The 14,265-nt window shown below is 41.0% G+C and overlaps 1 protein-coding gene across 1 annotated transcript in view; it reads right to left on the reverse strand.

Annotated features, from left to right (window-relative positions):
* MYOF (myoferlin) overlaps positions 1 to 14,265 on the reverse strand; it is a 157,796-nt gene that overhangs the window by 65,470 nt on the left and 78,061 nt on the right. Inside the window, 6 exon segments of the mRNA XM_017876763.1 lie at positions 2,110 to 2,241; positions 5,398 to 5,553; positions 7,169 to 7,361; positions 9,694 to 9,800; positions 12,196 to 12,320; positions 13,549 to 13,726. Coding sequence (XP_017732252.1) covers positions 2,110 to 2,241; positions 5,398 to 5,553; positions 7,169 to 7,361; positions 9,694 to 9,800; positions 12,196 to 12,320; positions 13,549 to 13,726 — 891 coding nt within the window.

Raw genomic sequence — 14,265 nt, forward strand, 5'->3', positions numbered from 1 at the left:
TTCAGGCAGAAAGTAAAGGAACTATTATCCTAAGGGACCTTAGGGCTTGGGGTCACATGACATGGACACAGAATGGAGAGCAAGACCTTCCTGCTGTTCTGCTTGGAAGCCAGCATAGCTTTAGTAAAATCCAGGCAAAGACTTTGGCGTGGACAAGAGGGTATCAGCAGCAGTGGAGATGGCAGCCTCAAGTGGCTTTGAGGGCTGTGGCTTTAGTCAGCAGGACTAGGGCAGGACAGTAAGAAAAAAGTACTCATGAGCAAGCACATGTGAAGCACCTCAAAGACTCCCAGAAATCTCGGGAGGAAATTTTGTAGAAAATTAAGTGCTAGTATTAGCACATGAAGGCAAGAGCCAATAAAATTTCCATTATTATTATTATTAATGTGCCTCTGCTTGTACTCACAGGTGAGTCACACAGAACAACAGAAATGGGTGATCATCTCTCTACATGAGTTGAAACTCAGGCTTCACTCTATGCAGGGAAGGATCCGAAAATGGGAAAGAGTGGAAGGAAGGCTTGGGCTGGTCGATCATTGCTCAGGGCTGCTTTCTCCAGGTTTAGACCCAGCCACAGAGCTGGAGGGCAGGTGGACGCCAAGAAATCCTACAGGAAGGCAGGAATGAGCCTCTCCTTATATATGCCATGAAGCCCCTACTCCACACGATCCAGCTGGCTGGACATCAACATCCTCCACTCAGGGCCTCCCTCGTGGCCTCCAGCACACCCTCTATCTTCACTAGCACTTCCAAGCCTGAGTGCGAGGGCTTGTTTGTGTGTTTCTCACACATTCCACTGTTTCTTAAAGTGGTCCCCACTGTCGCCCCATGTTGGAATCACCACTGGTGCTAATCCCTAACCTAAGCTACAGAATCAGAATCCCCAGGGTGCCCCTGGAGTCTGCATGCTTAACAAGATACCCAGTTTTGCAATCATTGCAATAGACTGTGAGATCCTTGAGGACAAGTCTTGGCTTCTTCATCATTTTCAGCACCTGGCTACCTGGCTCAGTGCCTGGCACGAAACCACCACTCCCTAAAAGCTTCGATGGACAGATGGATGGATGGAGGAATGAATGATTGGGTGGACAGTAGGATAAATTGTCATCATTTATTTATTCGTTCAATAAACATGTAGTGGGACCTATTATGTGCCAGGAACTGTTGAATTAATAAAAAGTAAAAATAAAAGATGGTCATGGGTTGTCTTGCCTAGCAAGCAGATCAGAGCCACAGTCCTGAACCAGCTGCCAGGCATAGCAGTGGGTAGCAGGAACAGATTTCTAGATTAGCTAAAATGATGACAGTCTTCTCCTCATTGATTTGAGCATGAAGGCCTATGTGTAGAGCGGTGTTCATCTGAAAATTATCAGAAGAGACCCACCAAATACATCTAGTAAATTTAAGTCAATAAGCACTTGAGTTAAAAATAGTATAAAAAAATCAAAATAATTCTACTTTTAGCTGTAAATGTTTGTGAACATTGTTTTCATTGGTTTAATTGTAATGAGACTTTTCATTAACTAGGTGGATTTTAAGCTCAGTGAAGGTTTTACAAATGATCTCTGTTGTTTTTGAGGTATTCAGGCAGCTTTTTTTTTGCCCCTGGACAAGCCTATCTGAGGCTTCCCTTAAGAGTGAAATGGGTTTTCAGGGGTTTTAAGACCCTTTACCCCAAGTAAGCTTATCAAGATGTGAACATCTCAAGAGTCCCCTCTCCTGGGTTGGTGTGTGTGTGTGTGTGTGTGTACTCTACTTAGTGTTCCAGCATCAGGCACCAATAAGATTATTACAGAGTTCTAGTTTTGAAAGCTAGAAAGGCACCCATTTTCAGTACTGCTGGGAGCATTGCGGTGGAAGTCATCTAAGTCATCTCTTGGAATTATCACACAAAAGTGTTCATCACCATGGTGTGTTCCGATGTTGACAATAAAATCTCAAGAGCATCTTCTCTTATCCCCTTAGGTTAAGATCCCTTGGATGGGATTTTAGGGGATGGTAAGGAGGGCTGTGGTCGTTTTTGGTATGTAAATGTTTTCCATAAAGGTGAAAAGTAAAAGTATCCCTCCCCCTACCAAAGAAGAAAAGATAGTGAATTATTAAAGGTACCATTTCGGCAAAGACGGTGAAAGTTCCTTCTGCGAAGCTGTTAAACTTCTTCTCCACAGCACTTAAGCCTAGCCAGATGTTCACCCGCAGCTCCACAGGCACCTTTGGCCCGTTGTTTTTCTCCTGTGGATACTGTGAGATGAACAATAGCATGTGATGTTACATTAGGCACAGCACGGACTGTGACATTATGTTAAAGCCAAAAGCAGAGCGAACATCTAATCATTGCTCTCACCAGTCTAATTTTATGTTTGCTTCAGTTAAAACATTTCCAGATGACCCTACAGCAAAGATTAAAATCACAATTAAAGCAGCAGATCTCACAGTGTGATCCATAAATTCCTACTGGTCTCTGAGACATTTTCAGGAGGTCAAAACAATTTTTCTAATAACACTAACATGGTATTTATCTTCTTTATTGTATTGGCACTTGCACGGGTGGTGCAGAAGCAACAGTGGAAAAAACTCCTGCACTGTAGCAGGAATCAAGGCAGGATTGCCAAACTGGACCTAGTGGTAACAGTAAAAGTAATAGTAATAATAACTGCAATGTCAGTAAAGAAACAAAAGTCCTGTTTCACTAAAGAATTATCTTTTCCTTCTTTTCCCCTGTGCAAAAACATAAAAATAAAAGGATTCTGTTGATCAAGCAGTAAAGATTACTAATTTTTTTTTTGAGACAGAGTCTCACTCTGTTGCTGGAGTACAGTGGCTCAATCTCGGCTCACTGCACCCTTGACCTCCCGGGCTCAAGCAATCCTCCCACCCCAGCTGCCAGAATAGCTGGGATTACAGATGCATGCCACCATGCCTGGCTAATTTTTGTATTTTTTGTAGAGACAGGGGGTCTTGCCATGTTGCCCAGTCGGGTTTTGAACTCCTGAACTCAAATGATCCGCCACGTCAGCCTCCCAAAGTGCTGGGATGACAAGCGTGCACCACTGTGCCCAGACAAGATTACCAATCTTATTAAATCTCGACCCTTGAATACATGTCTTGTTAATACTTTGTGCGATGACATGGGAAGTAGACGTGACGCACTTCTGCTGCGTATTGGCATATGATGGTTCTCTTGAGAAAAAGCTCTTGTGCAGTTTTTTGAGTTGTAAGTTGAACTAGATTTTGAAAATGAAATATCACTTTTACTTAAAACTGCAATTGACAGGTAAACGTGCTTATTCCAATTTGAGTATGGGGCAGGCATTTTTTTTTGTTTGTTTTTAACATAAACAAAGCAAGCCTCTCACTCCAAGGAAAAGAACTCTTTATTTGTTGGTGATGACAAAATTCAAGCTTTCAAGCAAAATAATAGAGTGTTGGAAAACTTGAATCTGTAACAGTAAGTTTGATAGGTTCCCAACACACAAAGACTTTCTGATAAGTGATACTAACAAATGTGATTTTAAAGTGTGATTTTTTTCAATATTGTTTGATAAAATGTGTCATAACTCAGTGATCTACATAACTCCATGAATTTTCCAAATGATTGTACATTATGTTACAAAATCATGCATGAATAAAAGAGTCATTCAAAGTCCAAGAAAGACCAAGGATTTTAATGTAGCTGAGTATGAAAAATTCATTGATATGGTTTCAGGTTTCACATTGCAATTAACCTTTTTAAAAGCTACCACTTGAGTTTGGTGTTATATCAAAGATGAATATTCATAATTATCTGAAAAGGTTATTACAATACTCCTCCCTTTTCCAACTACATATCTATGTGAGGCCAGATCCTCTTCATATACTTCAACCAAATAACTAATTCCATCAGCTTAAATGCACAAGAAGATGAGAGAATCCAGTTATGTTTCTGTTTAGCAAGACATTAAAGAAGTTTGCAAAAATGTAAAATAGTCTCACTCTGCTTTCTGATTTACTACACAAAATGTATTTTGTAAAAATACATAGTTTATGTTAACAATTATGTTAACATTTTAAATACATAATTGATGTAATTTATGTTAGTAATGGGTTTGTTATTATTATGGTTAAATCAATAAATATTTTTAAAATTTATCAGTTTTGATTTCTATTACAGTAAATATTGATAGGTATAACCCACATAAATCAAAGCTCTCTGGGGTCTTCAATCTTCTTTTTCTAAAGTATAAAGGGATCTCAAGACCAAAAACACTCACGAGTTAAATAGCTCCCTAAACTGTGTAATGAGTATTAACAAAATCAATAAATATATAAAACATTCTCTTAAAAGCATTTTGCTGTTTATCCACTAACTTCTAAAACCTAACACAGAGAAGGTGCCTTTGTCTCCTCTCCCATCCCCTGTGAAGTTTTATTTATTAATCAGTTTGCTTCCACCCACTGCTGAGGTCAATTATAATTGTGGTTCTATCTTAAGTAAAATTTATTCTACCAAGAGACACTTGAAAGAAGATAATCACTCTGATTCTATTTACACCCTCCTGATTAAAGAGCAATGAGTAAATTTATTAAAAGTTAGCAGAATCTCCTTGTTTGAAGAGAACACTCTCCCGACTCTGCCTTTTCTCTTCTTAATTGTTATTTCTGTGTCCCAAATCCAAAGAACTCCAGTTGGGGTTGGCCAGAGAGATGTCAAAACATATTAATGGGAATTATTCTGATTTCTTTGTTTCCAGCCCTAGGTTCACCTTTGATTCCCCATATGCACACACAGAGTTCTTAATACGGGACCCTAGAATGGGCTTATGGGCTGTATAAAGCTCCTAAATTCTATGCAAAATATTAGCTGCATGTGCAGTGTGCATTTCCCTGGGGGAGATGGCCTGTGGTTTATCGTCAGGCACTTAAGAGGGTCTATAACTCTAAAAATATTCAGAATATCTTCCCTAAAGTTACGATTGTCAAAAATGTTCACTTTGATTTGTTCATCAAACTGAAATTGATTCAATCTATTGCTCATTTGGTTAGAGCAACAGATTCCATGGACCAGCTCTACCGCTTTCTCTTTCTTTCCCCAACATTCACTAGAATGAAAGGAAGAAAGGCACTGCCTTGCATGAGACATTAGAAGTGAAATATTCATGCCAGAAAGCAAAGCATTCACAATGCCATGTTTATATTAACGTCACAAAGACATCTAAGGAGGTGTCCTTGACTGAAAGCCAGCCAACCTCAGATCACACTCTCAGAATCATCACCCCAGAGGGAGGGACCAGAATGGGCTGGAATTGATCCCAAACAGCCTCACCGTTCAATGATTAACAAATGACATAAAGCAGCCCCTTCTCAGGAATACAGCTTTTGCATTTAGTGTGTTTCACGTGACACAGTGAAGACATGTACCTTCAGAAAGATGGTTTGGGTTTTCCCACAGTATTTTCCAGATGCATTCTCACCACTGGTGGAGTATAAGACCTGATGTGCGGGAATTCGTGCATAGGCCAGTCTCTTCTCTCCCCGGATCATCCAGATGATGATGTCAGGCATGCTGTTCTGTGGCTGGTCATGAGGATTGGATGGAAGAGGAAGCACAGTCATGGTTAGTCTAAATGGAGAGGGACTGAAGACCCTGCAGGCTGGACCCTCAGGGACTCATTTAGCAAAGAAATGCTGTGGTTAGGGCTCTCTCAAATTCCTGAGCTCCCATCTTCTAGGACCACACTGTGAGTTTGCAGGGCCGGGAGGCAGGCCAAAGGGAAGGGTGAGAAGCAGAGGCACAGCTTCACCTAGCAAAAGCCCCTCCTACTCTTCTCTGGGAGGTATCTTAGAAAATATTCCATCTTATCTCAAGCATCATTTGAAGAAAGCTACCAGCGGCAGTCAAAGGGTTATAATTGCATATATTTTACAGGACACAGGGTCTCTGGTTCACCATCTAATATTTGCCAAATCTGAAATATTAATTTTGTTTTCAAATCTCTTTTTTTCTGATTGTAAAGGAGATAATCCAGCTTCCAGGGCTGGATATTCAAATGTCCCTATTGGCACAGAGTGGTATAAAAAATTGCTTCTCCTAAGTCCACTATAAAACCCTGTGAAAGTACCAAAGCATACAAAGTAGAAAATTAAATTACCTATAATCCTGTGTGCTTTTTCAAGTGTATTTCTACCAACAAATATATGACTACCTACCTAACCCTCTGATTTCTGAGACAGGAAGAGAATTTAAAGAGTGTGTATATATATATACACACACACACACACACACACACACATATATACACATATATATACTTTAAGTTCTAGGGTACATGTGCACAACGTGCAGGTTTGTTACATAGGTATACATGTGCCGTGTTGGTTTGCTGTACCCAACAACTCATCATTTACATTAGGTATTTCTCTTAATGCTATCCCTCCCCCAGTCTCCCACCCCCCAACAGGCCCCAGTGTGTGATGTTCCTCGCCCTATGTCCAAATGTTCTCATTGTTCAATTCCCACCTATGAGTGAGAACATGCAGTATTTGGTTTTCTGTCCTTGTAATAGTTTGCTGAGAATGATGGTTTCCAGCTTCATCCACATCCCTACAAAGGACATGAACTCATCCTTTTAATGGCTGTATAGTATTCCATGGTGTGTATGTGCCACATTTTCTTAATCCAGTCTATCATTGATGGACATTTTTACACCCACCATCTTTTTAAAATCTTCACACAATAAAGCTAACTAGTAAGCGCTATGTTTATCTCCATTTTACAGATGGGGAAACTGAGGCTCGGAGAGGTTGAATAACTTGCCCAATGTTATACATGGTAGAAGCAAGGTTCAAATTCAGGTCTTCCCAACCCCAGCCAAAGCTGACATTTTAATCCTCTGAACTACAAAGATCATTCAAAATATTCTCCAACAGTACCATGAAAATGCTAATGATTTGTCCACTTTTGAAGACATTTCCAAGATCACCAACTCAAAATTATTCCCCTGCTCTGATTTCAATCACATTCATCACTAGCATCCTCAGCCCAGTTACTCACTGATTTTTACAATCTGTCAGATCTGCTCAATATCCAAGATAATGTAGTAGATTCTCTTTCCACCACCCTATTCTTGGTGCCATTTCGCAGAGCCCTTCTCCCATATCAGGTGACGTTCGTGTAGTTTAAAAGTCCTACCTCTTCAGTCAGCTGCATTAATTTATCAAGCCAGTCCTCAATTTCTGCCAGTGTGGACTTCACGTCTGTGGCTTCCGACCTCATCCTCACAGCCGCCTCATGTATCTGGGAGAGAAATCTGAATCGCAGCTTTCGGATCTGAGTATCGAGAACTGTGACGTTGGCTTTTCCTTCTGTGAGAGGCAACGTGTATCTAGAAAAAGGAAGAAAAAAAGAAAGAGAGGATTTGAAGAATAACCTAATTTTAGGCTTCAGAACGGTCAAATACATTTATGTTTGATTTCCATCTTGCAAACCACATCGACCTCCTAACTGAATCTACAAAGCATTGCCTAGTTTACGCTGGGAGTTGAATGCATCTGGCATTGCCAGAGCAGACCTGCCAGTCTCTTAATGTTCATAAGGAATACAGGGAGATGAAAATCCAAAAGCTGTTTTAGGCCTTAGAGTTTAACTTATGGCCCGAGGAGTCACTGGAAAGAAGATGGAAACAGTGGCAGCTGAGAGAAACTGGCTTTCCCTTCTTTTGCTGTCTATAATCATTTTACAGACCCCCAAAATGATGGAAGAAGAAGGGAGCTTAGAGACCATTTAGCTGAAGCATACTTAACTTAGGGAATCCTGGGCCTCTAAGCAGTCTGTGGATGGGTCTTAGAAGGTCTGTGAAACTCTGGAACTTATAAAGAAACTGTGTCTATCTGTGTCAACACGTAGTGTGATGTAATGATAAACATAGGCTTTGGAGCCAACGACCTGGGTACTCAGCGTGGCTCCATTCTTTACTAGTTCTATTGTCTTGACCAGTCACTTACTTCCTTGTCCTCCTATTTTCAAATGTGGAACATACTTTTTAGGGCTGTTGTGAGAAGGAAATGAGTTGCTGTATGGAAAGCATTTAGAACAGTTGCGTAGCAAAGTCTAAACAACGTTGCCATCCTCATCATCATCTCATTGTCATCTTTATCATCATCATCTCATCAGATTCTCAAAGGGGCCCATGAACTCCAGAAAGATTTATGAACCACCCATGTAGGCCAAATCTCCATTCAATATGAGAACTTGGATGTGTTGTGATGAGACCCCCAAGGGTTACTGAGAATGTCTGAGCTAGGGCCAGAATTAGCCTTCTGCTGCCAGGCCTTCCCTCTCACCATGGCATCTGGTGGACACAGGGTGAGGTTTTCACCAGGTTCAGGAAGCTCTATTCACAGTGTCCCTACCTAGAATTTCCACTCACTTGAATTTCACCCAGCTTCTTCAGTGAAGAAAATCCTAGCATGACTTCCCTTAAACACTGAATTTCCTGTTACATAAAGTTTTAAAAGATTCCAATTTGATTCCTCAAAAACAGCTCATATCAGAAGTATAAATAGATGACTGTAAATCTTAAAATTCACAGACATTTTCTCCATGAAAGTTATTACCAAATGTTTCTGTTTGATTTCATAAATAACTATAGCATTGCACTTGAAGAGTTAATTCCCCAGAGTGAGACTTTGAGGCAAAAAGATATCTGGAAGCTATTAGTTCAAAAGTCACACTTGGGGCCTTGGACAAATAGATGTTGACTGTGAAATATGTGGCAGGAAGAGGGGCTGAGTTGTCAAACCTAGCTCTGGGCATCAGATATGTCATTTCACCTCTTTGGGCCTCTGTTTTCTCATTTACAAGATAAGAAGACTGAAGGACATGATCCCTTAGGACCCAGCTCTAACATTCAGAATTTAAACAAGCGCTCCAGTAGTCCTTTGATTTGGGTTGCGTTTCAATTACCGGCTTTACCACTAGGAGGCACAAGAAGACAGGGTGACTTAGGGCGTTAGCCCAGAGTGGGGAATAAAGGCCTTTTTGCTTGTGGAAAGCATTCAATATGCTTTTCTTTCAGAACTTCCCCGTCCACTGCTTTATTAACCAATATTTAAAATGAGTTTGTAACGAATCACTTCCCCCTTTGATTTCCATATGCTAAAAGATCTGAGCTGTTTCCCCTCATCGGTTATGAAAGTTCCGCTGGTTCAAGTCAAATCTGAGGCTTGGCCAGTGTTCATTAGGCATTCAGTAAAAGAGCAAGTAAAAAGGCAGTTTCTAAAAATATGTTTATGAATTAGAGATATTGTTCTGAATGGCAAAATTGATGCTCCACCCCCAGATTCCATTCTCTGTAGAAGCCAGAAAGTCACCCTTCTCCAGGGTGGGGGTCATCCTTGGGTTGATAAGAAGCAGAGGCTCAGGCTTGCTTCTTCCTCCCCTCCCCATCCCTTGCCTGAGGCTGCCTGGGATGTGCTTCCGGGAGTGGGGACTCAGCCTCCCTAGGCTACTTTAGAACTGGCACCAAATCAGAAAGTGGAGCTTTTCCTGGTGGTGATTCAGGCACTCCTCCCAGTGAGGGCTTTTTACGAAGTTTGAACAATTCAAAATCACTTCTTAGACAAACATTAGAAACAATTCCTCAGGCTTTACAGTCTTAGAATTTCAGGGAGGAGAGCCTGGATAAAAATTCTGAGATAGGTGTAAGATCACTGTACCTCGTGTCTTCTATAACTTCATCTATCAGCTTCAGCCACAATTCAGCCAGCTGGTTTGCAGGAATTTTACCTTGTATGCCTGATTTTAGAGCCTCTATATTTGTTTGCTGAAGAATTTGAAAAGAGAGGAAATAATTGATAATTGTTTATTATGCCATTATACCTTTTCATATAGTTTAACCTTTGAAATCATGTAAATATTGTTATATATTCAAAAAACAAATAAAACGAAACCAGCAAAGATAGGAGAGGGAACCCTAAAGTGGAATATAACCAGAAATAAAACAGACCTAATTCCATTTCAGATGAATAACATAATTATACTAAACTAACCCAAGTAACTTTTGGAACACAGTATTTTGACCATGTACTCTTTGTTAAAAGGCAAAAATAAAAAATAAAAAATAAAAAAAACAAACCCATAAACATATTGAACTCTAATTAGTAGGCTTATTTTTCACAGTGGTTTACCTACAGATTTTAGGATTGAACCAAGGAGCAAATATATTGAGGATAACGAAGGCCAGATTTCTCACTGCTGGAGAAGAAAGTTAGAGATACAGAAACACGGAGGACTAGAATAAACCTCGTGGTACTGGACTGGAATTGGAAGTATCTTTATGAAGTCATGGCTTTTAATATATTGATAGATATAGAAATAAATAGACATGTGTGTGTGTGCAAATTCGTTTGCCGAGAAGGCCTAGAAGCAATGATATTTCAGTAGTAGTGAGCACTCTAGTACCCAGATCTTGTTTCTAAAATGCTATTCCCCACTCAAAGGAAACAGTTGCTTGGAGAAATGGCGATTTACAGACTGGGGCAGAGAAAGTACGAGATAAGCTCAGAACATGTGGTTCTATCCCATTGAGCACCTGCCAACAGAGAAGCTGAAGAAGAGCCTACCATGAGTATCAAAAATCCCAGTCAGGGGATAGGGAAAGCCACCATCCTGTCCGCATTAGGCAGCTTGGTCAGTGGAGGGAGCTGATAAGAAGAACCAGGGTGAAAACTGCTGAAGAGCATCGCAAATGCAGTTAGAACACAGGTGCAACTAATTCTCCACCAATGCCTTTGAGATGTACATTGCCTATCAACTGCAACTTTATTTTGGGGGCAGTTACGATTAAGTCATTTTAAACCTATAGTTATCCTCCCAGATTGCCTTTATAATGTAAAATATTCCACATTTTGCCATAGAGTTTTAGATCAAGTATACTCCTAAAACCCCATATGTTTTGGTCCAGCCCTGGTAGAGATTAGATCTTTAAAAAATTAATACTAACATAATTTGGAAACCAAAGCACCAAAGCCAGATGGATTTTATCACTACCTGACAGGAGTAACTTGGTGTGTATATATATATATATATATTTTTTTAGACAGAGTCTCACTCTGTCCAGGCTGGAGTGTAATGGCGCCCTCTTGGCTCACTGCAACCTTCGTCTCCCAGGTTCAAGCGATTCTCCTGTCTAAGCCTCCCTAGTAGCTGGGATTACAGGCACACATCACCATACCCAGGTAATTTCTTTTGTATTTTTAGTAGAGATAGGGTTTCACCATGCTGACCAGGCTGGTCTCTGCCTCCTGACCTCAAGTGATCGCCCACCTTGGTCTCCCAAAGTGCTGGGATTACTGGCTGAGCCACTGTACCTGGCCAAGTAACTTGGTATTTTTGCTGAATTAGAAATATCCCAAACATATCCCCTTCTCCTCGCCAATCAGTTGACCAATGTCAACTAGACGAATAATCACAGATATCATATATATGCAGTTTGCACCAAAGGAAATCCCCAACCTCCAAACAAAAGAAGTTCCTCTAGTCTGCAGCAAGAGTGGAATGTGTCAGACATTGGTTCCTCTAAGCTACCTCTTCCTGCAGTGGAGATTTCCACTGCAAAGTTCTCAAGAGTTTTATATTGCTATTGGAATGAACCATTCTCCACACAAAAATTAAGGCAGAAACTATGAGTTCCTATTCCACCCCCACTCCTACCTTTTCATCCTCCCCTCTTCCACAGTAAAAAAATTTTTATCTGGGCATATGCCTGCCCAGGCATAAGACTACATTTTCCACCTTCCTTGGAGTCACATGTGGCTGTATGACTGGATTCTGGCCAGTAGAAAGTGAGTAGAAATTAGGAGTATGACTTCTGCATCTTTCCCTTCAAGCGAAAGGCTGATGTCATCTTCTCCCCACTGTTTACCACCGCTCCCCTCAGGCTGGAGGGCAGATGTAGTAGTGAGTTGCCTCTACCATGCAGACAATGATGACTACTGAGTGATGGCACAGCAACCCGGGGGTAAGAGCCTGGGTCCCCAATACCACTGAACCTCCATACTAACTTAGGACCATCTACCTCCACTTTTCCTAGAGACATTGCTCTTACCTTATTGATCACTGTATTGAGCACTGTTTTGTGTTATAGTGGCCTGGCCTGCATCCTAATACCTAATTCACCCTGCTTGGTGAAAAGGAAATGCAGAAAAAGAGAAACTTACCAGTCGTTCTGCCATAACTAGGAGAGTGTTCACCGCATCCAGGCGATGACTAATATCCTCCCAGTATGAAGTCAGGGTAACAACTGGCTTGGTGTGGGCCCAAGGCAAGTAATAATAGTAGTTCCCTGGTATAAAACATGGGGGGTCAATGAACACTAAACACTTAAAATGACAGCATGTTTATTAAAGAGATGCGCAGACTGAGCTGCTGATTAATCCACAGGCTTAGGGAATAGCTTGAGGTGATCTGGTGCTTTAATTTGACTCAATTAAGCAATTGAAGACTAGGAAGCTCTTTTTCATTCAGTCTGTTCTGAAATTTTCTCTGAGACACCCTAGTAGACAGAGCACAGCAATCTCAGGATCGTTTAGTGATTCAGGGCCACACATCTGAACATCAAAGATGGTTTCCTAACATGGCAGCAGAAAATACAGACAACACAGGAAGCTAGACTGAACATGTTAGTCCCTAAAAATTGTTATTCTAAATAAATGTTTTTGTTGGAAGTGGGCAAAAGGAAAGAATTTCCTGTTCTTTGAAAGCTTTAGCTGGCTACATAGGGTTTGGTACTAGAGCCTTACCGTGATTAAGAATTATTAGCTGATATTTTCTAGGATGTCTTATATTTTAAAACTGATTGTACAAAAATTAAGTTAAAACTCTGGCAATGCTGTTGGGAAATTTGATCAGTATTCCTCTCTCCCTTCTCTGTACTCTCAATTTGTTGACAGTTTTATTGGAAATTCTCATACCTTGCTTTCTATTATGATTTATTTTTATAGACTAGAATGTAAGCTCCTTAAAATCAGGAATCATTTCTCACCCATCTTTGTTCAAATACAGCTATTTAATCCTCACATCAACTCCGGAGAAGACAAAGAAACTGAGGGTTAGAATTCAGTGATGCGGTTAAGGTCACAGGCTGGTGAGTGACAGAGTGAAGATCAGAAGCATGGTTTCCCAGTATCTGAGCCAGAGTCCCATTCATTTCAACTACTCCACCTAAGAAAGATTTGGGGCTTTGTAGGGGTAGAAGCTGCTTTGGGGAGCTCAGTACTTAGCACAATGGCTACCTTGGGGTCTTACATGGCAAAACCAATGTTAAAGCTGGCTGGGGAGAGGGTGGCATTGGGGTTCAACCTCTGGCAATGGGACCTGCAATTTCTTGGGTTTGGCCAGTCTTTAAGGTGCCTGAACCCCAACCATACTCTCTTCCTCATTCAACCTTTTCCTTTCCACTAACCATAGGCTGGGGAGAACAGTGCCAGAGGGAAGACACAGTGCTTGCTTCCAGTCCCGTGGTGCACCCACTGTAAACGTGCAGAGGAGAAAACGGTTAGTGCCAATCTTACCATCAAATACAGCACGGCTGTATTGAGTTGTTGACGCCAAAGGTTTACAGGTGGTGTCAAATTTGTTGCCATAGTTCCCAATGCTGACTTCAAACTGAATGGCCTCACCAACATCTTGCAACATGGTGGCCGAATGAAACACGGCAGACAGGCTGTACTTCCGCCTTCGCTGGTATTTCTATAAAGTATGAGCAGACATAAGGTTCACTGAAAGGCCTTTTGTCCTTATTTATATGTGGATTTCTAGCAGATGCAATTCTAAACCTAATAAGTAGTGCTGAATTAAATGACAGGGGAGAATGTTCTTGGACCCAGCAGTTCCTCTTGCGCTCATACAAGTGAGCAAAGATAGAAGCACTAGAATGTCCCTTGTGGCATTGACTGAAATGGAGGGAAAAAAATGAAAATGGTACACACATCTTTCAGTAGGCCACTTGTTAAACAAGTTATGTTACATCCATAAAATAGAATGAAAGTTCATAAAAAGACTTAAATAGATCCATATGTGCAACCATGACAAGAGTATTTTTTGGGCTGGGCGCAGTGGCTCATGCCTGTAATCCCAGCACTTTGGGAGCCCGAGGTGAATGGATCAGTTGAGGTCAGGAGTTCAAGACCATCCTGGCCAACACGGTGAAACCCCGTCTCTACTAAAAATACAAAAATTAGCCGGGCATGGTGGTGCACACCTGTAATCCCAGCTACTTGGGAGGCTGA

The sequence above is a fragment of the Rhinopithecus bieti genome, unplaced genomic scaffold (genome assembly GCF_001698545.2).
Source record: "Rhinopithecus bieti isolate Rb0 unplaced genomic scaffold, ASM169854v2 scaffold_9383, whole genome shotgun sequence".
Lineage (NCBI taxonomy): Eukaryota > Metazoa > Chordata > Mammalia > Primates > Cercopithecidae > Rhinopithecus > Rhinopithecus bieti.